Consider the following 23,812-nt stretch of genomic DNA (forward strand, 5'->3'; position numbering starts at 1 on the left):
TACATTTGGAAACCCTTCTGGGTACAGGTGGACTCATAAACAACAGATGTGTTTCTTTCATTTCAAAGAAAACCAAACTGATATTTTAAAACGCAAATACGTTAAATTGTATATAAACCTTATCTTAAGGATATCATGAAACATCACGTCTCAAATTTACGATATAATAAATATATAAACATTTTAATTTTACTACTGGGTCCAGGCGTACCCAGAGACAATACAAAGGTTAAAAATAGTTCCACTAAAAAATTGATGGATCGCTAGATGAGTGTCTTTTTGTGTACCTCATACTACAAAACTGTCAAACCTGTATATTATACAGTTGTGTCGAGTAAAAACTAACTTAGTTGACCTAATTGATTTTGTTCATTCTTTGTATTTTGGATTCATTTTGTTTACAGCTTTTCTTTTAAAATGAGAATGTGTGTGTGTGTGTGTGTGTGTGTGTGTGTGTGTGTGTGTTTTCGATCTTTAATCTTCTTATTGAGCCTCAAAAGTTATTTATAAATGCGGAATCATCAAATATTTTATCCCAAACTGAACTGATATGATCGATATCCAGTATTGCACAGCCTTCTCTCCCACTTAGACTGCCAATGTCCCTCAGATTTACTCCAATTAACCTATAAAACATATAAAAATGTCAAAAGGCCAGATAATGCCTATAAAAAATTTATAATATTTCTAATCATCACAATTTTTAGACGCAAGAAAAACTTAAGAGTCAAGGTGAAGAAACCGAACAAATGCGTCAAGAATATGAAGAAAAAATTACTTCATTGTTGACTCAGATTAATGGAAGTGAAGATTCTATTGGTAAGTACTATAGAGCTTATTGATACCAAATCATTTACCATTCAATATTAATTTATTCTTGTCATTTTTTTTTAGCAAAAGAGGAAGCTCTTCAAAAACAAATTGAAGAATTAGAAATCAAAAATGAAGAATTAACAGAAAAACTGCGAGATGTATTTGTAAGTATATTTTTATTGTTTTAATTCCTTCTATAAATTCAAAAATCGTATTGCTACCATTTTGTTAACGATGGAAATTACTTTCTAATATTTTACCTTCATCATCATCCAGCCTTCCGCGTCCACAGTTGAACATAAGCCTCCTCTAATTTCTTTCAGATCTGTTGTGGTCTTGAGTTTGCTGCAGATAATTCCCAGCGATTCTTTTGACGTCGTCTGTCCATCGTGCAGGTAGTCTACCTTTGCTTCTTCTGTCTGATCGTGGTCTCCATACTGTAAATTTTTGCGTCCACTGCCCGTCATTCAGTCTGGCCACATGACCCGAACAGTTCCACTTCAGCCATGCTAAGCGCTACATGACATCTGTGACGCATGTCCTTCTTATTTCTTCAACTGTAACCCGGTCTTTGAGAGTCAGTCCAAGTAGCGAGCGTTCCATTCTTCTTCGGGCTACTCTTAGTTTGGTTGCTGTGGCCTAGGTTAAGAAAAGTATTTCGGCGCTGTAAGTCATAACTGGAAGCACACATTGGGAAGCGTCTTCTTTTTCAAATAATTTGTCATGTTCCTCTTGAAGATGTCTGATAGAGCATATACGGCCCATGCTAAAGTGATTCTTGTTTGCAGTTCAGCAGTTTGGTTGGCAATTTGGATTACATGACTTAAGTATTTATATTTATGAACTAACCCTATTTCGTTTCAGTCGACTTTTAGATTTTCGCTTGCTACCAGATTTATGTCTTTCCAAAATTTATATTCAAACCAACTTCATTACAGGCGGCATCTAACTCAATAAGCATAGTTTCAAGTCAAGTTATCTGCTATCAGAACTATGTCGTCCGCAAATCGTAGATGGGAGAACATTTCGCTGTCGACATTGATTCCTTTGGCGTTCCACTTCAATTTATTGAAAGCCTGTGTCAGAATTGTTGAAAAGAGTTTGGGAGATAACGTGTCTCCTTGTCTGATTCCTCTTGATTTTTATACATTTTAGATTTTTGTGTAGTCTTACGGTCAGGGTTGCATTAATGTATATATATATTACAGCGATTTCAATTGTTAGATACTTGTATCAAAGAGTGCACGAAAAAGAAAGTATCGTATCGAATACTGTGTGAAAGTCTACAAAACCAGGACCAATGGTCGGTTGTATTCAACGGATTTTTCTGTAATCTCTTTTGAAGTGAAGTTTTTCCTAAAACCTGCCTGCTCCCTAGGTTAGTAAAAATCTAATTTTATTTCCAGTCTATTTGTTATTACTCTTGTAAATAACTCGTAGAGGGGGTCTAACGGGCTTATGGGTGGGTACTTTTCGAGATCTGTTAGATCGCCTTTTTTATATAATAAAATGGTAAGTGCACTATGCCATTTTGTAGGTGTTTCACTTTGGTGCAGACATAAGTTGAACAATTTCTTTATATTGTCTGAAAGTCTGTCTCCTCCAGTCTTTGCGGCTTCTATAACGATATTATCTTTTCACATAGCCTTATTTCTTATCATTTTCTTCACTGCGTTCCTTATTCCGTCTATTTCCCAATTCCGATCCTTGGTTAACTCTTTTTCCTGAATTTTCTAATATTTCTGATAGTTGCTCATCATGGTTTTATTGACTTCTGTATAGAATATTTTACCTTCATGTTTAATATTTTTAGGCTATTTCCAAAACTGCTCCAGCTACTCCAGCTGTATCCGAAGAGAAAACGGCAACGGTTTCCACGGCAGAGATGAATGCAACATTCTTGCTTAAACCTGTAAGTAAATAATAAGTGCGTATTGTAACGCGAGTTGATTCCACGGTTCGATTTATTTGTACTATTTATTTCTTGTACGGTTAGTTTATTGTTTACATCCTATAAAATATAACTTATACATTCTCTCCATGACGAATCATCAGTATAATCAGCCATTCCATACATCGTCGGATGTATGGAATGTAACTATTAATATTTGTTACTTGATCAAGTATAAACAAAATTGTTAGGGATTCGTTAAGAAATCTAAAAGTTTTTTAAAAAATTTTGACACTATTTATTTTCTAACTTGTGCAGAGTGATATTGCAGTTCAAAAAGGAATTAAATCATTTGCAAAAGTTTCCCAGCTGACATATTCTTAATCTGGAAACACTTCTGTAGAATCTGCTGGCGAGGTTTATTATCATTTTTTGATAGCTTATTTTGGTGAAATGAAGTCTTTATGTGTTGAACTACTTAAAATTTCTTTTGGCATGGAATCTGAAATAAATGTTTTCTTAAATAGGTATCTACATTAAAATGATCGAACTTCTTAAAACTCCCTTATTTTTTTTTATTTCTCAAAGCTAAATTGAAATCATCAAACCTTAAAGGACCATAGGTCTTGTATTTTCAAAAAATTGATTTATTTTTTTTAATTCGTAGCAAAGTATAGTACATCAAGAGTATTCACACCAAAATCTCAGTTTAAAAATTTGCGTTAATGAGAAAAAATGCATTGAAGTTTTTAAACTGAGAGCGCTGAGAAACTTTTAAACTCAAATCTCTATAACTCCAGTAATATTACTGGAATTTACTTCAAATTTGGTGTGAATACTCTTGAAGTACCATACTTTCATATGGAATAAAAAAATTAAAAGATGTTTTGAAAATACAAGACCTATGTAACCCCTTAAATGGAAACAATGTACTTTTAGTATTTATTTTGAAAAACTGTATTAAATGGTGGAAGTATCACTGAGAAAACAGGACAGTCCCGATTTTACAGGACTGGTTTTCACCCTTGAATAGGGACCGACACATAGACGTGAAAAGAAATTAGATAAGTTTAAAAATCTAATGAAATAACTTTTCAATGAAGTTATCACTGCGCCATTTCATCTACTACACATTTAATATTCATTATGACACCGTGCTAACTGTAGTAACTCTATTTTCAAAATTGGTTCATTGAATTTAATAGTTTTTTTAGTAATCGATCCTGGTTCGATTTTTTAAAGAATACCTTATTATAATTATCTGCATCCATTTCTTCGTGATAATCTCCAATCTTTTTAGAAACAAATGCATTTTAAACTCCCTTCAACAAATGCTGAGTCGCTACCAATATGGCTAATAATTAGGCGTTTCCCTTTCCTGATGGGTCTTTTAAACCTGTCGATAAACCATCTAGGAAAGCTTGTCATTTATTTTTCACATTTAAATCCTGTCAATTTTTTTGTCACAGTATGTCCTTCACTTAACCATGTTTCATCTGTAGATATGTTTTTTTTTCATGTCTTCGAAATTCTGCTATTTGTTTCAGATAGTTTCTGCGCCGTAAAATGATTTTTTCTTTTTCAATACATATTTCACATAAAGTAGGCAGCAAAACACGTCCTGATATTTTTGGAATATTTTCATTAGATTGAACAGAAGCAATTTTTTTTATAGTTGGTAATTCCTTTTTGAAATAAAATTCATGTACTGCACGACGAATGGTCTTCAATGGACATCCAATTTTATTTGTTTCCTTCTCTAAAAGTCCTTCAAACACATTTCCGATCATAGTTTTTTCTTTGGGTGTTAAATTGTGACGTTTCTTTTTGATATACGGTTCACTATTACTACTGTCAGTAATATTTATTATTTGTCACCAAATTGAATTAAAATAAATTACTCACAATGCACAAAAAGTAAACGTAAAAACTCCTTTCACTAATAATACTACAAAAAATTCTGTTCTCTGCTTTATGAAATCCCTGTCAGTGCGCTTATGAAACCGACTTACAAATAACAGACAATAAAATAGCTACCCGGACAATAGCGTTGTTGCCAGTTACATCGCCTTAATTTGCGACGACTTTGTTGACCTCAAGACATTATCTACCGTTAGAGAAAAATATAAACTACAGCATTGCAGATAATTTTAAGATGAATCGTACACGCTGACATTTTTACATTTTCCCTAGAATCCAAATCTTTGCCAAAACCAAATTATTGAAATGTATTTCATATAAAATGAGATCGCTTCTATCTGAACGTATATTCTTTGAAGAGAAAAAGGTTTTTGTCAATTTTTAAGAGATTAAACATATTCTGCAATAATCTACTAATTTGTTTATTAAATAATAATTAATTTTTTTGCCTTTTGTCAGAACATATTTTTTTCTAAAGGGTAAACTTCCAATTTTACTGGCCTGTAAAAAATCGTTAAAACATGAGTCACTCGATACAATTGTGGTACTTCACTATACTTTAGGCATTTTTACAAAAAATAATGAAATGAATTTTTCTTTACACTATAGACAATAACTTGCAATCACAAAAGTTGAACAACCGGCGATTGATTAAAGACTAACCATTAACATAATAATTTAAGATACCTACCCTTCTCCTAAAATTTAATTTTGTTTGTTTTCCTAGAATAATCCATAAAGCAGAAGGAACTGGTAGTATTTGTAATATTCAAAATATAATAGGTATTATGAATAAATTGGAAGTATGTCGCTTAAGATAGAGATCGATGGAAGGTTGGGAGAGACCTATGTCCAAAAATGGACAATAGAAGGTTAAGAAGAAGAAGAAGAATAGGTATTTACTAATGTAATATTTTCGTAGAAGTCTATAATCTTAAACTTCTGGACGGTGATACCTGTGGTGATACCGCCCATTATGTTTATGGGTACAACAACAAAGGAGCTTAATAGCTGAATATGATATACCTTCACGTTTTATTTTAACGGATGTTACTGCTATTCTTATATATCAAAATATGCAATTATATGCTCTTAAATCTGCAAATACGCATTTATGAAAAACAGTGAGAAATATGTTGCATATATATGCATTTTGCATATAATCAATCTATCTCTACAAATCAGTCTCTACTATATCGGGCACAATCAAGGCCACGCCCACTTACTGGTTACCAGCTTTGAGTCATATAGCTCCACCACCCATCCGCCGGGAACATGCCCTTGTCAGAGAATTTACAAAAATCAATACTGATCCTGAGCTCCGCTCCCATGTCGTAACTTCCGCCAGAGACATAAATAGGCTCCGTTGAAGACACCCGCCTCTAAAAATAGCAAAAAGGCTAGTAGATCAAAACTTTAATGCAACTGAACGGTGGATAGAACAATGGGAGAATAACGTTGCACCAGCTAACTGGAACATGCCATGTACAAGCAAACCTGAAGGCTTCAACCAACCGAGACGAATTTGGACCACACTCAATAATTTATATATATATATGTATATATATGAACCTGTGATGGCGCACCCACATTTAATAAACTCTACAAGTATACCGTCACTTCCTGGAGTTTTCTCATCCACCACTGGAGGTGGTGGATTTCCAACTTCAAATTCTGTGGAAAGTAGTGAGCGAAGATGCAGGTGTTTTTGTCCTTACACCTTGTCCTGATGCCTTTGTTTCGCGCACCAGTCATAGGTCGCTGGTTTTTTCCCTTGGGGAACAAGATTTGTCCTTAGGGAAACAATTTCACTTTGTATACTTCTTTGAAGGACCATCCAGAAAACTGAGACAAATGAAAGTTTCGAAAAGAACGTTTTAACAAGTCTATTAAAACAATTACAACAACGTATTTTGGACGCCGATAACTTGCTTACGATAGCTGATTTATGAAACTTAGTTTGAATTTATGTACAAAAACTGGATAACTTGTCGGTGATACAATATTGACACAAACTGAGTAAAACTTATTAATATACCGACTGTGCTAAACCTTCTAAGTTGCGGATAGCGCGAACAAGAGCCTAGCGCTCGTCCAATGCTGGATTCGAACTGAATGCAAAACTGATTTCAATCATTCGGCTCGTAATCGTTTCTTAACATTCATAAATCTCCCCCTCAACCCCTGGACGTATCTAACTATCTGAGAAGGGTATTTTTCAACTTTCGTTAATTTTGGGAATTTTCGAATGATTCAAACCGATAATTTGGAAATCATTAATCCCTTCATTGTTATAATTCTTTGACGATTTTAGAAGCTTATGTCTAGAAAGTTATTTGGATGCAAGCTATCGGCGCCGTACAGATTATTAGATGGTACAAAGGAATTTTATAAATCTAAACTAATATACAGTGTGATATAATGATATGATACAAAAATAAAATAAAAATATTAGATATTGTTGTTACACGACAAGTAGCTCTTCATAATGGTCCACCCATCTATTTAATACGTCTTCTTTTGTATTGAATATGTGTCCCTCCTAATGTTTACATATTCTCAGCCTTGGTTTATTTTGAATTACGACCAATTTGATATACTTGTCGCAAAAAGTGTTGTGTAATTTTATATTTTCCTTATCAATTAATAATAATTTGTATAAATTGTTACAGCCTGACGTAAATTATGTATACACTACTCCCCCAAGCGAATTACAGAAGAGCAGGGACAAAAATTTGTTGAAACCAGAGCCCATTGTATTTGATGTAAGTATAACTTTCTGATTACTGAATTTTGATGACAGCAGCCCTTTATATCTCAAAATACCTTTAATACAGTTCTTTACTGCTCTGGATTTGGTATCCATTTGAGTCCATTCACGAATGTTTTTTAGCCAAGAAACTTGTTTTCTTACTACACCTCTCCAACCTTCTTTTGCATTTAAGAATTAGTTGTAGTATTCTATATTGATTTCCTCCCAATATATGTCCCAGGACATTTTCCGCTGTTTAACAGTCTTAAGTAATTCTCTATTTTTGTTGACCCTCCTTAGTACTTCCTTGTTAATATCAGTACAATTTTGGTAGGATTCAGTATTATTAGTACTGTCATTGTCAAACTACTCTGATATAATATATTTGCCTTTCTCTTCTTATTTGGTTCTTATTAACAATGATTTTCTTGTTATTTTTAACTAGTGCAAGGAAACTCGTATATTAAATATGTTGCTTATATCTTTTAGTTTTTTTTTGTGCACATTAAATCAATCGTGCCTAGATATCAATCACATCTTCCTTTTCATTGCAACTTTCATCCAATTTTATTTGGCTAATTTTATTTCTCTTATTTTCCGCTGTAGATATCTTCTATATTTTGTTTCGTTTGATTTAATAAGTCGGCATTATTCCATTAATTTTAAATTATCTTGCTCTATGAATTATTTTTTATTTTACAGAACTCATTAGGCGAAGACGATGTCTTCGGGATTGATGATGATGATCTTGAAAATGATCCCGACTGGAGAAAAACTCCTTTAGGAAAGAGAATATTAGAGGAAAAGCAAAAATTACAAAAAACTTCCCTTAGTGAGTATCTATTTCCAATTAATTTTTTTTTTAGTTCATTTAACACGTTCACTGCCAAATATGAGATATTTAATTCGGAGAATTACTTTCTGACGCAAACAATGTGTTGTTACGTCTATCGTTATTTATTTCTGAGTACCGAAAACTTTATTTTCGGTTTATATATATATATATATATATATATATATATATATATATATATATATATATGTATATATATATATATATATAAATATATATATATATATATATATATATATATGTATATATATATATATATATATATATATATATATATATATATTATACACTGGGGTGCAATTAACCAGACACTCAGATTTTTCCTAAAAACTGGCATTTAAAAAAGTTTAAGATATTCCCAATTGAGTATTTAATAATAAACAAAATTTAAAAGTCAAATTTATTACAACTCAAGAATGTAACAAAGAAAAAACAATAAACAATTCAAAAAACTTGAAAATCTGCAAAGAAACAAAAATTATTTTTTTTTATAATATAAACACTTTTTATGGAAAACGATATTTAGTAGAGTGTATTACCTTCACGAACCCTAATTATGGCTTTCATTTGATCAGGCATACTTCGGATTAAGGCAGCAAAGTCTGCTTGATGGTTTTGTTCTCATTCACAGTCACGAACTGCTTGCTCCAAATTATTTATGGTTTCAAACTCACCATGGTTACGTCGAATACGTCGTACCAGAATATCCCAGGCATGCTCTATTGGATTTAAGTCTGCACTCCTTGGGGGCCATGGTGATAAACGAATCCCAACTTCATCCAAGTAATCCCGTGTTATTCTTGCGATGTGCGGACGAGCATTATCTTGCATTGGACGAAAGTTTTCTCCAACAAATGGGGCAAATGGTACTACAGGATCTTCCAAACATTGCTGAATATACCGTTGAGCGTTCAAATTGCTTCCTTGAATTGTAATAAGTTCTGTGTGAGCTTCTAGGGAAGTGCCTGCCCACGCCATTATACCACCTCCACCAAATTGAACTCTCGGAGTAAAACAACATTGTTGATAACGTTCACCTGTTCTTCTCCATATCCTAGGCCGCCCATCTGATGAGTATCTGTTAAATCTTGATTCATCCGTGAAAAGCACAACACTCTAAGGGTGGCCGCACACAGAAAGAGCAAAACTGTTTTAGTCAAAAACGTTTTTGACTAAACGAGTCTGATGCTGATGTTTCCATATAAATGAAATGAGCTGACGCACACTGATTAGTCGTGTGTCTAAAGCATGTTTAGGCTCATTTAGTTTCAGTCAGTCTGTTTGATGTTGATTACCGGATCGTCGTTTTGTGTCGAAACATTTCAATGTACGCAGGCGCAACGTGTTTTTGGAATTCCCTTCTTGAAACCGCTCGAGTACTCAACAAGAAGCACATGTGGAAACAGCGATATTCTGCTTGTTTATATTGTGTGTATCATGGAAGTGGACGCAGAAAAATTAATTGTACTGATTGAGGCCAGATTCTTTTCTCATTTATAGGATGCACCCAAAATTGTCTTTTATTTTGCGTTTTTTCGTCCTGTAGGAGGAACCACTGCCAGAAAACTAGTGCAATTTCGTCGTTATCTGTCGACATCTTTAATAAAACTGATTGCAGTATGGTTTGTGCAAACATTTTGTTTCTCTTGAAAACAAAATGTTTCTTGTGGAAACAAAAACGTTTTCGTTTCAAACAAAAACGTTTTTGACTAAAACAGTTTTGCTCTTTCTGTGTGCGGCCACCCTAATCGTCAACACCCCAATTTATATGTTGGCGAGCGAAGTGTAAACGTTGCCTCCCAGGATCTGTTGTTAATAGAGGTCCCGTGACAGGTATTCTGGACTTAAACCCATATTCATTTAAGCGTCTTCGAACGGTATAAACGGAAACTGTGTTTATATGGACATCATTTAATCGTTGAATAAGTACAGTTGCTGATAATGTACTATCGTGTAACGCCTGTAATCTAAGAAAACGATCCTTAACTTGACTTTTGGTTCTTCGTCTACCTTGACCTGAGCTCCTGGTATATTGTCCTGTTTCCCAAAATCTTTATATTGCATCAAACACTGTACTTAGAGAAATTCCTAAAACATTTGCGATGTAACAAATGCTCCGCCCATCATCCTGTAAAGCAACAGCTTGTGCTATTTCTTCTGGTGTCATAATTTTTTTAATGCAAGTTTTAAACCGGAGACAATACAAAAACCAACAGCCGAACTTAAAATCAGGTACAGTACCACAATAAACTTAAAATTAATACTAAGCCACTATTTTTAAAACAACATAGCGATATTAGGTCCATGAAATACCATGTCGATAATTGAATAGTCGAAGTAATTCAAGAGGGAGGTTCAACATTGTTGCCAAATTTATTGTTTTTATTTGACCTGCCCTCCGAATGCGGGTGAATGTATTTTATACATTCACTCAACTAATTAACAAAATAATTAAAAGTTAATTTGATTACTTTTGTACCAATTTTATTTTGACAACTTGTTTTCTAAGGATTGGAAAACATTGTTTCTGAACTATGCAACACAAACTACAAATACACTCTGTGATGACACTTTTTTTGTGATATAGTCATAGTCATAGTCATCTTTATTGATCCTTTAAGACATTCAAAATAAATGTATAGGATACGTCACTACAGAATTTGGTATAAAAAACATTAATGTGTATAATACAATATTCACAGTGTAAAAGAAATTGACAAAACATAAAATATATAAAATAACATTTTTACAAGTAAAATATGAAGCTATTGCAGTTTGTCCTCAAGATATTCATTTATAGAATAATATGCTTTTCTTAAGAGTAAATCTTTAACATTTTTTTTAAATTTAGAGATAAGTGGTATTTCTTTCACAGTTTTTGGCAAATGATTGTATAAGGTCAGTCCCATATATCTGAAGCAATTTTGAAATTTGGATGTTCTGTGTTTAGGAACTCGTAAAGATTCAGCACTTCTTGTATTGTAGTAGTGATTGTCTGAATTTACTGGAAATGTATTGATTTCCTCTTTGACATAAAGTAAACATTTATAGATATATAGGCAGTAGAAAGTTAAAATTTGATGTTTAATAAAAACTGGTTTACAAGACTGTTGATAATCCAAATTAAAAATTTTACGGATAATTTTTTTTTGGTTAATGAACACTTTGTTACTATCTACTGAGTTCCCCCACAAAATTACATTGTAGCACATGTGGCTGTAAGCAAGGCTATAATAAACGTTCATTAATGCCGAGATGGGTAGTGTGTTTTTAATTCTAGATATAGCATAAAAAGCTTTATTCAATTTCATGTTCACTGAATTCACTTGCTCTGACCATTTGAGATTACAATCAATGAATACACCCAAAAACTTTTGTAGAGTGAGTGGAAGATAACATATTGTTTCTATCGTGGATGGTTAAGATATAGTCATATTTAGATGAGTTGTATGAATGAAAATAAATAATTTGCGTCTTGTCAATGTTTAATATTAGTCTGTTGGTATTACACCAGCGTATAAAGCAGTCAACAACAGTCTTCATTGTCATTTTTAATTCCTCTAGTGTATGTGCAGAGACTATTAACGAGGTATCATCAGCAAACATTGATATTATAAGTGCCCTTATGTGATCTGGTAGGTCATTAATAAAAATTAGGAATAATAATGGTCCCAGCACGGATCCCTGTGGTACTCCTTTATTTGTCGTGTATGGTTCAGAGCTTGATTCTTTCATCTTAACAACACTCTTCCTGTCATTTAAGAAATTTATTATCCATTCTAGAAATATCCCTCTAAAACCAACGTTATATAATTTATTGCGAATAAAAAATGTTATATCTAAGCAGTCAAAAGCACGTGATAGATCAAAAAATAGTCCTGCCACGTGGTTTCTACTATCTAATTCATCATAAATACGCTCAAACAAGCTGCATGCAGCCGTGAGTGTTGACTTTTTTGATCTAAAGCCGTGTTGGGTTGGAGTTAATAAATTGTATTCTTCTATAAAATTTAACATTCTGTTGTATACAACCTTCTCTATTACTTTTGAAATTATGCTAAGGACAGATACTGGTCTTTAATTTGAAATATCATGAGGGTCATTCTTTTTGAAGATTGGAATAACTTTTGCCATTTTAAATATGGATGGAAATTGGCTGGTTGTTATTGAGAGATTAACTAAATGGGTTAAAGGAATCGATATATGATCACTTATCAGTTTTATTATTTTTACAGATATGTTATCAATACCAGTACTAGGCTTATTTTTTAGTTGATCGATTGTATTTTTTATTTCAATTGGAGTTACCGGTAAAAAGAAAAATGTTTTGTTACACATTTTTGAGGTAGTACAAGAAGAAGGTAACGATGTGCCAAAATGAGTTTGAAGATTGTATTCTGTAATTGTAGCAAAATATGAGGCAAACGAATTAGCAATATCACAAGACTTGGTAATAATTTTACTATCATAATGTAGAATAATATCAGACCTGTTCTTTTGCCTACCAGTTTCACTGTTTACTAAATTCCAAACTGTTTTTGGTATATTGTAAGATTGATTAATTAAGTCACTATGAAAGTTTTTTTTAGTATTTATTAATAGAGAATTATATTCTTTTTTTGCCTGTTTATAGGTATCTTGAGACTCGAGACTCCCTATATTTTTTGCTATCCAGTGTAGATTTTTTAGTTTTTCACTAGCGTGTCTTACCTCATTTGTTACCCATGTAGCCTTATTTGTTTTGTGTGCTTTATACCGTGTTTTTATTGGACAATATAAATTTAGATTGTAATCTAAAATGCTAACAAATGAATTTGTGGCATATTCAGCATTCAATTGTGAATAAACTTCATCAAAAACTGTAGAAGAAATCCCTGCTTTAAACATCAGCATATTTTCATCTGACATATCCCTGTAACTGATGGGTTTTTTATCTTTTTTCGATACTTTATTGGCTTGCAAATTTACACTAAGTGAAAATACTTTATGGTCACTGAAGTGACCCTCGAACACATTTGATTTATAAAGATGTGGTTCGATATTTGTCAATATGTAATCCAATTTTGTAGATGATGTTTTACCTACTTTATCTACGAAAACTCTTGTAGGAGCCTCAGATGTGACTCTCAGATTATAACTTACTAAAAACTCGTTAAAAGATTGCTTATTATTAGACATGACAAGATAATCAATGTTTAGATCCCCACAAATATAAATATCATGATATGACTTACTGCATAGCTCCAATATATTATGTAATTTACACAGAAAACTCTGAACTTCTCCTGATGGCGAACGATAAACACTAATAACACAAATTTTATATATTGTATCGATAGAGGCAACTGTCTCAGTAGAACTGTATTAACTCTCAAAAATTTGCGTTTGGTGTATTTCAATGTTTCGCTATTGTGTTTATAAATATAATTTTGTATTAGCTTAATATACATTCATACTTTATTTTCAAAAAATCCAGAAATAACATTGAATTTTTTAAAACATTACCGAAAAGTGGGGTCATGAGTTGTAATTAAGACGTGGACATGAGGAAGAGCCTCGACTGTAAACGACGCTTTACGACGAAGAGTAGGAGGTATTAAAAAGTCAACATTTTTACGACGTAGTTTATGGATGTTCTCTTACCCATGTTTTTATATAAACTCAAACATGATATCTGAGTGTTATTTATCCTTTATATATTTTTTAGAATTCTCAGATGAAAGGCCGTCTAAAAGATCTTCTGAAGGTGGTTGTACATGTAAAACTTACTGCAAAGGTGGCAGGTGCGGATGCAGGAAGATGGGCAGAACTTGTGAACCGACTTGTAAATGTAATGAAAATATGTGTGAAAACAGGGAAAAGGTAAGGCTTTTTAATTTCATTTTAGTTATACATTATATTTTAACATTATTTATTAACTTTAATGGGAACTACGTTTGAACGTTGAAATACGTTTATACATTCGCCCCACGTTGGGTGCCAAAATAAATTTTCAACCGAAATTGTGGTTAATTCCCATTAAAGATAGTAAATAATATTAAAATACCACAAGAAAATAACTTCCGAACAATAATTTAACCTTAATTTAAAACATTTTTTTTTACAGAGCGAAAGTTCATCTTTAAAAGATTCTGGAGATGATGATTTTAAGAGACCAAGGTAAGAAATATATAGCTTAAAAGATATACATTTAAGTAAGATAATTTTCTATAACACTTGCCTTGAAATTTTGCAAATGGATGCTATTTTCACACTATTCTATTTTTATATCCATCTGCTGTCAATGGTCTTTACCACGTCAATATTTTCTCTTCTACATATGTGCATAGTTTTTCTTTCGAACGAGACCTTTATCTTATTTGTTTTTTGTCCATTCTTGTTACTCAAAAATATTTTTGAAGGCTTTTATCTCTGTTGCAGCTGTGTTAGTGCTGTTCAATTTATGTATTTTCCAATCCAATTCCTGCGTTATTTTCATTATAGTTCACATTCATGTTTTATATGTCGTATGTTCTTCTTCTGATATTTTCATGCCCAAGTCTTTATCTCACCAGATGGGATTCAGTTGCTCAACTTTTATTCAGGTGACACTTTTTTAAGTAATCCCACATTATTACATTGTTTTCTTCTCTTTGAGCCGAACAGATCTTCCACCTTAATACTCTTCATTGTCTTATGTTACATAACCAAATGTTTCTGAATAATTAGTCGCAATATTTGGTATTTAGGTTCTCTGGTGATATGCCAAAGTATTTTTATTTCTATTTAATTACATTTAGCAGTTCCTTCCTTATATTCGCCATTCTAAGCACCCACTTGTTGGTAGTTTATGTTGTCAATAATATCTTCAGAATTCGAAGATAGCATCAGATGCATAATATCATTAACTGTTCAATGACTGCACCATTCAGCATTAATTGATTTATATCTACATGTATTTTCTCTTCTGTCGCCCATTTAGTTTTCATTTTACTCTTATGATGTAGTCTATTATTAGTTTTAACTCTCTTTTGTTTGTTCATGTGTACTTTTTTTGTGTTTGTAAAATCCGTTGGTGATTTGAAGGTTGTATACTTGGCAGGTTTCTATCAGCTGTTCTCGGCTATCGTCTTGGGCTTTTCCCATGTTAATCAAGTAGTACCGATACAGTTTGTGCAAAAATATGTATGTAATCCTAAGATGTGATAATGTTAATAAAAAGATTTATAAATAATTGGATACCATCTATAAAGGTACAGCCAAATTGATCACATACTGATTGATAAAAGAAAACAATCATCCCAATCAGCTACTATAAGATAAAAAGTTAAAATAGAAATGAAACAGAAAAACCAACAGGAAAAATGAAATATCAATAAATTGCACAATGCATATATTAAATAGACATTTTTAGAGGAAGTAACAGTGCAAATAAGAGACAAATATAAAGCAGGAGGTATAGCTTCTGAATGAGCGACGATCAAAAAATCAATAGAAGAATCTGCAAACAAAGTCATGCATTTTGTCTTGCATCTTGCAAGACAAAACCTAGTCAAATACTAGGAGAAAACAAAAAACGAATGGTATCACCATAAATGTAAAGAAATGTGAAAGCAAGAATTAAATGGTTGTGAACCGATAGAGGAACTGATACAAAAAGGAAAGACAGTTAAGATTTGATTTCACGTACAGTGAGTTTGTGTATCCGCTTATACGTATTTCATCCTAAAAGGAATCTTCGGAGCGGCTATTCACAAACGCTCTGAACGTGAAATCAATCTTTCCTGTCGTAGTAGAAGCAACACTAAAATGGCTTCGATATGGATGCAATAGCGACATCTGATGATAAATCACGAAACGAAATCCGAAGATTTCTAATTGTCGAAACCAAATTCAGATTTCTGCTTTAATTTGTGCCTTCTAAGAATTGCAAGGCAAAACAGACGTTGATAAAGATGTAATTACAGGAACTGATACATTTAGACACTACATACCTAAGGCCTTTATGGTCCATCGCCATGTTTGATTTTTCTGTTATTCTACCTCTCGCCTTCTCTCTTTTTTAACGAGCCGTCTTATACCCTTATACGATAAGCCGTTTGAATGCTACATGCCTAAGGCTCCTTTGGATAACGTCCCAACCCTTCATTACTTACTTCTTTAGGACCCTCTTTCCAACGATCTCATACGTCACGATCATGACGAGTCGCAGAGTCTGCGAAGAAGCAGACGAAGTAGACATTTAAATCTCAAAAAAGCCAACAATTGAGGAATACGGGAAATAATACAGAAGCAAAAATGGTACAGCTCCCGATAAAGATGAAATTAACATGGAACTTATGAAATACAGAGGAAGGGAGCTGAGGGAAAAATTCTAACACTATTGAAAAATATATGGAAAGAAGGGAAGATACCAGCGAACTGGGAGGTAGGGCTAGGGCAGGTAATAGGAATACATAAAAAAAGGAGACCAACACATTTGTGAGGAAGAAGATTTTCAAAGATCACGAAGAATAGATTGTGACAATACAAATATGCATTCACAGAATAAAAAATGACCATAGATAGTGTACATACAATAAAACAAATAATGGAAAAATCAAATGAATAGAAATTAGAATTGGAAATGCTATTTATAGACTTAAACAGGCATTTAATTTGATTAAAAGGAAAGCTCATGATAGCATTGAAAAAATGCAAAATCCCACATGAACTCAGAAAAGTAATAAATATAACAATGAGAACTACCAAAATCAGCATAAAGACCCAAAGAGGGGAGACAGATGAACTCATTATGCTTCATTTAGCATATGTACTACGAAATATAAACAAAGAGGAACCTGAGAACAAAAGTTGGGCAAATAATTGCTTACGCAGATGATATTGTTTGTATTGGAAATGCTAGAAGAAATAAAAAAGAAAGGAGAGACAATGGGACTCAAATTAAATCAATAAACCAATAACAGAAAAAAATTAAAATAGGGAGATCAGAATTTGAAGAAGTCAAGTATGTAAGAGTGACAATAAGCAAAACCGGAGAAAGAAAGCCAGAAATAAAAGATAATATGTTGGCAGCGAATTAACAATGAATATATATATATATATATATATATATATATATATATATATATATATATATATATAATTAGACCAATATTATTATAGGCAGTGAATGTTAGTGATCAGGCATGGTGTGGAAATTCAGCTACTGGTCCACATAAATTAAAACTCAGAAAATTATCTATCGTCAGTAGATGGAACATACAAGGGCTAAAGACAAAGTGTCAATTATTAAAAAAGTGCTGGCAAGATATAACATTCAAATCTCTGTACTAGCTGAAACGCATTGGTTAAGAGAGGGCCATTTTAGAACACATAATTGCAATTATGTTTACTTCTCTGGCGATGAGACCCAGAACTATACAGGTTTGCCCCATGGCTTTGTCATTCTGGTCTTACTAAGATTACAAAAATCTATCGTCAGATTCAAAGCTGTGAGCGATATAATAGTTCTCCTTAAACTGGAAGACAAACCATATAAACTCAATATATCATATAGAGAGAACATAAACCAAAGGCACTGTCATCATCATCATCTTGGTGCTACAGCCCTTAGAGGGCCTCGACGTTCTCAAGCTTTCTACGCCATTCTATTCTGTCCCTCGCTTGCATTTTCCAGTTGCCGACTCCGATCTTCTCGGCATCTTGTGTTACCCCGTCCATCCACCTCAGCTTTGGTCTACCCCGTCTTCTCTTTCCCACGGGTTGCGCTGTTAAAATCTTTTTTATCATGGCCAAAGGCACTGATCCTCCCAATAAATAGGATCCAGAAAGTTTTTGCGACTTAACTCACATCGCGGCGTACAGTTATTCTGTGACAGCAATCGCAGAAAGTTGCTCCTGATTGTCGCGTTAACATTGTTTATCATTCTATTTACTCTTAAACATGTTCTGCAGCTTTACTATAAATAGTTTAATTTTACCAAGCAGCTTTAATAATTTGATCACCTACCAAACGCTTTCTAAATAAATATGAACCAATATATTCATTTGTTGTTTTAATTTCAAAAGAAGTGTGGATTTACAAGTAGAATGCCGTAAAATAGATTTAAGTCTCAATGTCCGGAGGCGGAAAGCTTCAGCAGTCAAACGCACGTGGTTCCACTCTTAATGTTTAACGTAGAGGTTTGGTTTCTCTTTATTCTCAAGTTAATAATAACATTAACTTCTTTTCTTTTCAGCAACGACGAGAATGACCTTCCTAGAAAACGACAGAAGAAGAGAAAAAACATGTTTTCCCAGAATGAATAACACATTTAATATATGATGTACATAGTTATTTTATTATAAGTTTTATTTATTATAACTGACGACTGTTTTTACATATATTTTAGTGTTGTCCATTTTTATATAAATATATTGTAATTGTGTACAGTTTAAGAAAAATCCTTTTTTACATTATACTTATCATATGTAGTTTAACTTGAAAGTAATATTGTTGTGAGTTTCAATATTTCCGCAAATACCCAATTCTGAGCTGGGTACATCATCTATCCATTTGCGCACCATAAAGAATCACATAATATATTCTTATATCTGAATCTTTTTTGCTGAATAATTTCTTATATTTAATATATTTTTAGTAGAATTTCTTAGGCTTAGTTCATAAAAAAAGTTGTCTATGATGCTCTGACATTTTTATTCACTTTTTTTTTTTCGAAGTTTAGGCAGGATATCATGATGCCTTTTTCAAGAAATATTATTGACAAGCATGCAAAAGTTGCTTACGAACAAGTATACAATTAAAATAAGTCACTGCTTAGTGAGTCTGTCCTCTATCTTTGTAATTTTCCTATTAATTTCTGATCATTATATGTCTATGGTCTACTCCAGCTTGCCTACTCTGTTGTAAGTGACGCCATTAAAACTTAATTGCGACGAAACGCTCAAAATTATGTTGAAACAGAGTCGGCTTAATATTTGATTAGGTTTACATGAAACAGTAGAAAATGTACTTTTACTAATTGTGCACCGTGTCTATATCAATGACAAATGATTAGGAGGCTGTTTCAATATCTTGTTGAAATTGTCATCAACATATGTATCTTTTCATCTCTTCATATGTTTATATATATGTAAGAATTATTTTTATTATTTTTGGGCAGATGATGACAACCACGTGTCAAAATGTCCTTTTATCATTTCATCTACATTATCTTCATTGAAGATGGTACAATTTTTGTAACTTCTACATTAATATGACGTACTTTCCCAAATGACGTATACAAAGAAAAACTAATCTTAATATTTGCATTAAAAAAAAAACACATTAATTGCTGTCATCATTTTACACATGGACTTACGATATGCTGTCAAGTACCTACTGTCACTTTGTGATATCTGACAGATATAGTAGCGAATGACTATATTTAATTTGCTATGTCCCCTTATTTCAAAAATTAGACGTTTTATAAACTCCACACCGAAAATATTGAACCTCGAGACAACAATTTTTAGTTGAACTACAACCACATTCTTTTTTAACATGAGATATCATGTATGTATTTAATTTTTAAATTCGATTGACTTAACGTTTGGCGTTTGTTTGCGGAACAATGTGCTAACTGAGCTTTGTACATGCTCATCATTTGATCAATTAGAATGAAATTAAATGAATATGACAGTGTTGCGTGTAAAGAAAAACGTATCGATGAAAGATTACGAACACTGTAACTGAGCACTGAACACTAAGTTTTATGTGGCCTTAGAAGATATTGTTTCATTCAATCATATCGAACTTTCTTTGTTGTCTTTCGTAGCTGGATGTTTGTGACACCTAACGTGACGGTTCATTGCATATCAAAGATGCTGGATTAGATTTAGATCTGGGTTCTTTGGTTTCCGATTCATACTTGAATATTTACGAATCGATGATAGTCTGGTATCTGTCTAGTATTGTAGAGCGGAACGTTATCCTATATAAAAGCTAATTTGCTCATAAGATTCACAATAAATGAGGTGGTTGTTTCGTATGTGTAAATGCGCGAATCTAATATGCTACTATTGAAATAATTTCTCCCTAAACACACACAGTACTGTTTTAGACCTTGCAGGTTCAAGGTTTGGATGGTAAACCTGTTTCCATGTACGACTCTCACTTCACCTCTTTCTCTACCGATATTTTACGATCTTTCATTAGTGGGAAAAGTTTCTTACTGAAATTTTGTCTTTGACCTTTTGGTGCGCATTATCAAAAGAAGTACTCATAAAAGTTATTATCTGAAATGAGCAACACCATTTTTGTTGTTTTTAGTGCCACCTCATTCATTTTTGCAAAAAATACACTTACGGTACTATATGAAACCGATCAATAGTATTATCAAATTTTGTACAAACGCCAAACAATAATCAGCGAAAGTATTGATCTTGATATTATTTTTTTGTTTCCTTTTGAATTTTGTGTTTATACAAAGGTACTTAAATGACAATATTTTAACGATATGAAATGCATTTTTAAAATAAAATTTAAAGGGTTATTCTTGAATACCTTAATTTTTAAATTTTGATGTAACTGTGATATTCCATGTTTATAATAGCGAGTAGTTGTTTCACATCTTTTAATGTACATATTTATTAGGCTGTTTAAAAATAAAACCAATTAATTTTTTAAAACTTATTTATTTATTACTTATTACTAGTTCCATGATAATATGACTAACATGATAGGATCTTCCCGTAGCACAAAATCGGTCGTGTTCGTGCATGCCGTCATTGGAGAATAGAATTTGAATTCTTGTAAAGTTAAATGGGATTTGTATGCATTCTGTGATGAATATTTAATTAGCAAAATAATAATATTAAATAAAGGTTTAATAATTACAATATTCGTACACAAAAGGATATCTCCAAACTATTTATTAAAGATTATTTATTGATACATATAAAAAACTGACATTACGAACGTGCAACTCTCCAATTACGTCACCACTTATGCGCAATATCTTATCTTCTTAGTCATAGTATCATGACTAGTTCCTTTATTTCCAATCCTTATTTATCTATCATAAGTCAACAAGATGGGCTTCTTAGTTACTTTTGGAAGTTACTTTTAGTAGTAGGACTACTAGTTGGAAGTTACTTTTTGACAGACTAGAAGTGGCTGGAAATTACTATACAACCAAGCACACGTGCCTATAGGCCATATTAATAGTAAGCAAACGTAAATAAAATAAAACTATTAATTACTGACTAACTGGATACACTTTAAATTCTGGATTAAACTTTATACGTTTATTGAAACTATTCTCAAGAAACTCAAGAGTTGGTTGCCTACATTTGGCGCAACCCAACCATATTTATACTAGCCTAACTTTTTTATATATATAATAGAAATTTACTTTCTTCATACATGGGATAAATTTCTAAGAGAATTTAATTTTTGACGCTATCATTTAAGTCAGTCGTCAATTTCCTTTTGCGACTTTTCATCTTTAATGTGAGGATTGTATTCGGCCCAACTTTATATTTACGCACACTTTTTTCTGAGACTTTCAGACATTTGGATGTTAAATGAAATGTTTTTTAGAATAATTCTTTTTTGAAAAGAAGAAGTCTGCAATACTAATATATTTGAGCTATTAATACGGAGAAGTAGAAATTTTTGTGTTTTAGGTTTCCGAATATGAATATATCAAAATATGCCCGAGCTAAGCGAATGGACCTTAAATGCCACAAGGATTTAGAAAATATAATACGTGGCTTTTACATTGTTTATAACAGTTGTCAATCTTTTATTTATCTCAGTGCCGGTTGTTCGAACGCTAATCAAAATTTGATTGTAATGAAATATTTAATTACAAGCAAATACGTCACAGCAGCTTTCAAAATTACTGAGAATATTTGAGCGCAAAATACTAAGGAAGATATTTGGACCAACCCAATGCAGCGCTGGTTCGTGGAGAATTAAAATGAACCACGAGCTGGATGAACTAATGCAGAGCGCAGATATTGTCAGATTTGTAAAGTCACAAAGACTAAACTGGCTTGGTCACCTAGAAAGAATGCCAGATAATCGAGCTGTAAAAGTAGTCCAGAGATGGAAGCCCCAAGGAAACAGAACAAGAGGAAGGCCCCGTAAAAGATGGATAGACGACGTAGAGAGGGATCTTAAAACCATGAACATCAGGCAGTGGCGAAGGAAAGTATCCGAGAGGGCAGAATGGAAGAACATTGTTAAGCAGGCCAAGACTCACAAAGGGTTGTAGCGCCATTAGAAGAAGAAGAAGCTTTCAAAATGATTAAAAATTGCTTATTTTTATTATTGATTTGTAAATAAAAACATGAAATTAACATCAGAAAGAGTTTAATAATTATGGTTTATTTTAAATTAAAACGCAAAATAATAAAATTATGTGACGTATTTGATTTTAATTAAATATTTGATTAGCGTTCGAACAACCGGCTCCCAATCTCTTACCGTATTTCTGCGGCCCTATCATCAGTCAACTCAATAAATTTATTTCCACCATTCATGTGGAAGTGTCTAATTTTCTTGAAGTATTCTTTAATTTCGATCACTTTGGCGATTCTTTTCTGTCAGTCTTTTTTGGTACTTTGGATAATTCTTTTATAATTACCTCACTTGCCGTTTTATCAAATTTAAGACTTGTATCTGCACGCCTTATATGTACTTAGTTTTAATTGTCCCCAAATTAACTGCGTAGGATTGAACACAAAATAGGAGGGAAGTCTCAATGTTTGTCAAGTTTGCCCATGCTTTTCGGCAATACTATCTAGAGCGTATAATTTGTCGAATTGCTTCGTGTTTATAACTTCCGTAAATTGTTTTTTTTTTGTATAAAGATCTTCGAAATACAAATCATTTTCCACTAGAAAGCTTTGCAGTTCATCTTTCTTTGAAGATGTAGTTCTATCTTAGTGAGCTGTCGGGAATGACAGGAAGCGTTGTCAAGCACTATTACACTATTTGGCTTCATGTTTGAGATTAGTGAGTTTTCAATACAATCTTAACGTAATATCATAATGGGCGACATCAAAATTCGCCGCACTTAAAGCGTGTTCTACAATGTGTATTATATACAATGTATATATTTACTACAGTTTCGAGTTATAGCAAAAACCCTTCCCTAAAATCTAAAAATGGAAAAAATTTGAATAGCGAACAAACCAAAGTTAAACACAGGAAGAGAGGTGTGCGAAATGATGACGAATCTAAGAAAAATATTATAAAGTAGAAGAGAATAAAATGTATTTCATATGTTTCTCAAAAAGAAGAAAATGGCACTTATTCCCTTTCGGCAATAAACGATTCAATTTGTTTATCTCCTTGTTATAGATACCAGTCTGCAAACATGAGCAGGTCCAGGAAAGTAATTCAGAGTCAAGGTTGAGAAATTATTTATAATGTTTATAAATTTATGCAAACCGAGAAAGAACTAAAAGATGTAACAATTCCTCTAAGCAATCTACAAGAGAGAGTAGCTAAAGCTTGTGGAGTTGGTATCACTACTGTGAAAAGCATAATTTCTGAAGCAGAACAAGTCACATGGTACTTCATTTAAGTCACCGAGAAAAACCTCAAACA

At 32.6% G+C, this 23,812-nt stretch overlaps 1 protein-coding gene across 2 annotated transcripts in view; it reads left to right on the plus strand.

Annotated features, from left to right (window-relative positions):
• Positions 1 to 20,880, plus strand: part of Klp3A (kinesin-like protein 3A) — a 51,874-nt gene extending 30,994 nt beyond the window's left edge. For both annotated transcript variants that reach the window (XM_072538181.1, XM_072538182.1), the window contains exons 13-20: positions 708 to 819; positions 895 to 977; positions 2,627 to 2,725; positions 7,297 to 7,389; positions 8,079 to 8,208; positions 13,937 to 14,091; positions 14,336 to 14,388; positions 18,450 to 20,880. In XM_072538181.1, coding sequence (XP_072394282.1) covers positions 708 to 819; positions 895 to 977; positions 2,627 to 2,725; positions 7,297 to 7,389; positions 8,079 to 8,208; positions 13,937 to 14,091; positions 14,336 to 14,388; positions 18,450 to 18,519 — 795 coding nt within the window. In that variant the 3' untranslated portion in view covers positions 18,520 to 20,880. The remainder of the gene's footprint in view (positions 1 to 707; positions 820 to 894; positions 978 to 2,626; positions 2,726 to 7,296; positions 7,390 to 8,078; positions 8,209 to 13,936; positions 14,092 to 14,335; positions 14,389 to 18,449) is intronic.
• The last annotated feature ends 2,932 nt before the right edge of the window (positions 20,881 to 23,812 follow it).

Source organism: Diabrotica undecimpunctata, chromosome 7, assembly GCF_040954645.1.
Source record: "Diabrotica undecimpunctata isolate CICGRU chromosome 7, icDiaUnde3, whole genome shotgun sequence".
Classification (NCBI taxonomy): Eukaryota; Metazoa; Arthropoda; class Insecta; order Coleoptera; family Chrysomelidae; genus Diabrotica; species Diabrotica undecimpunctata.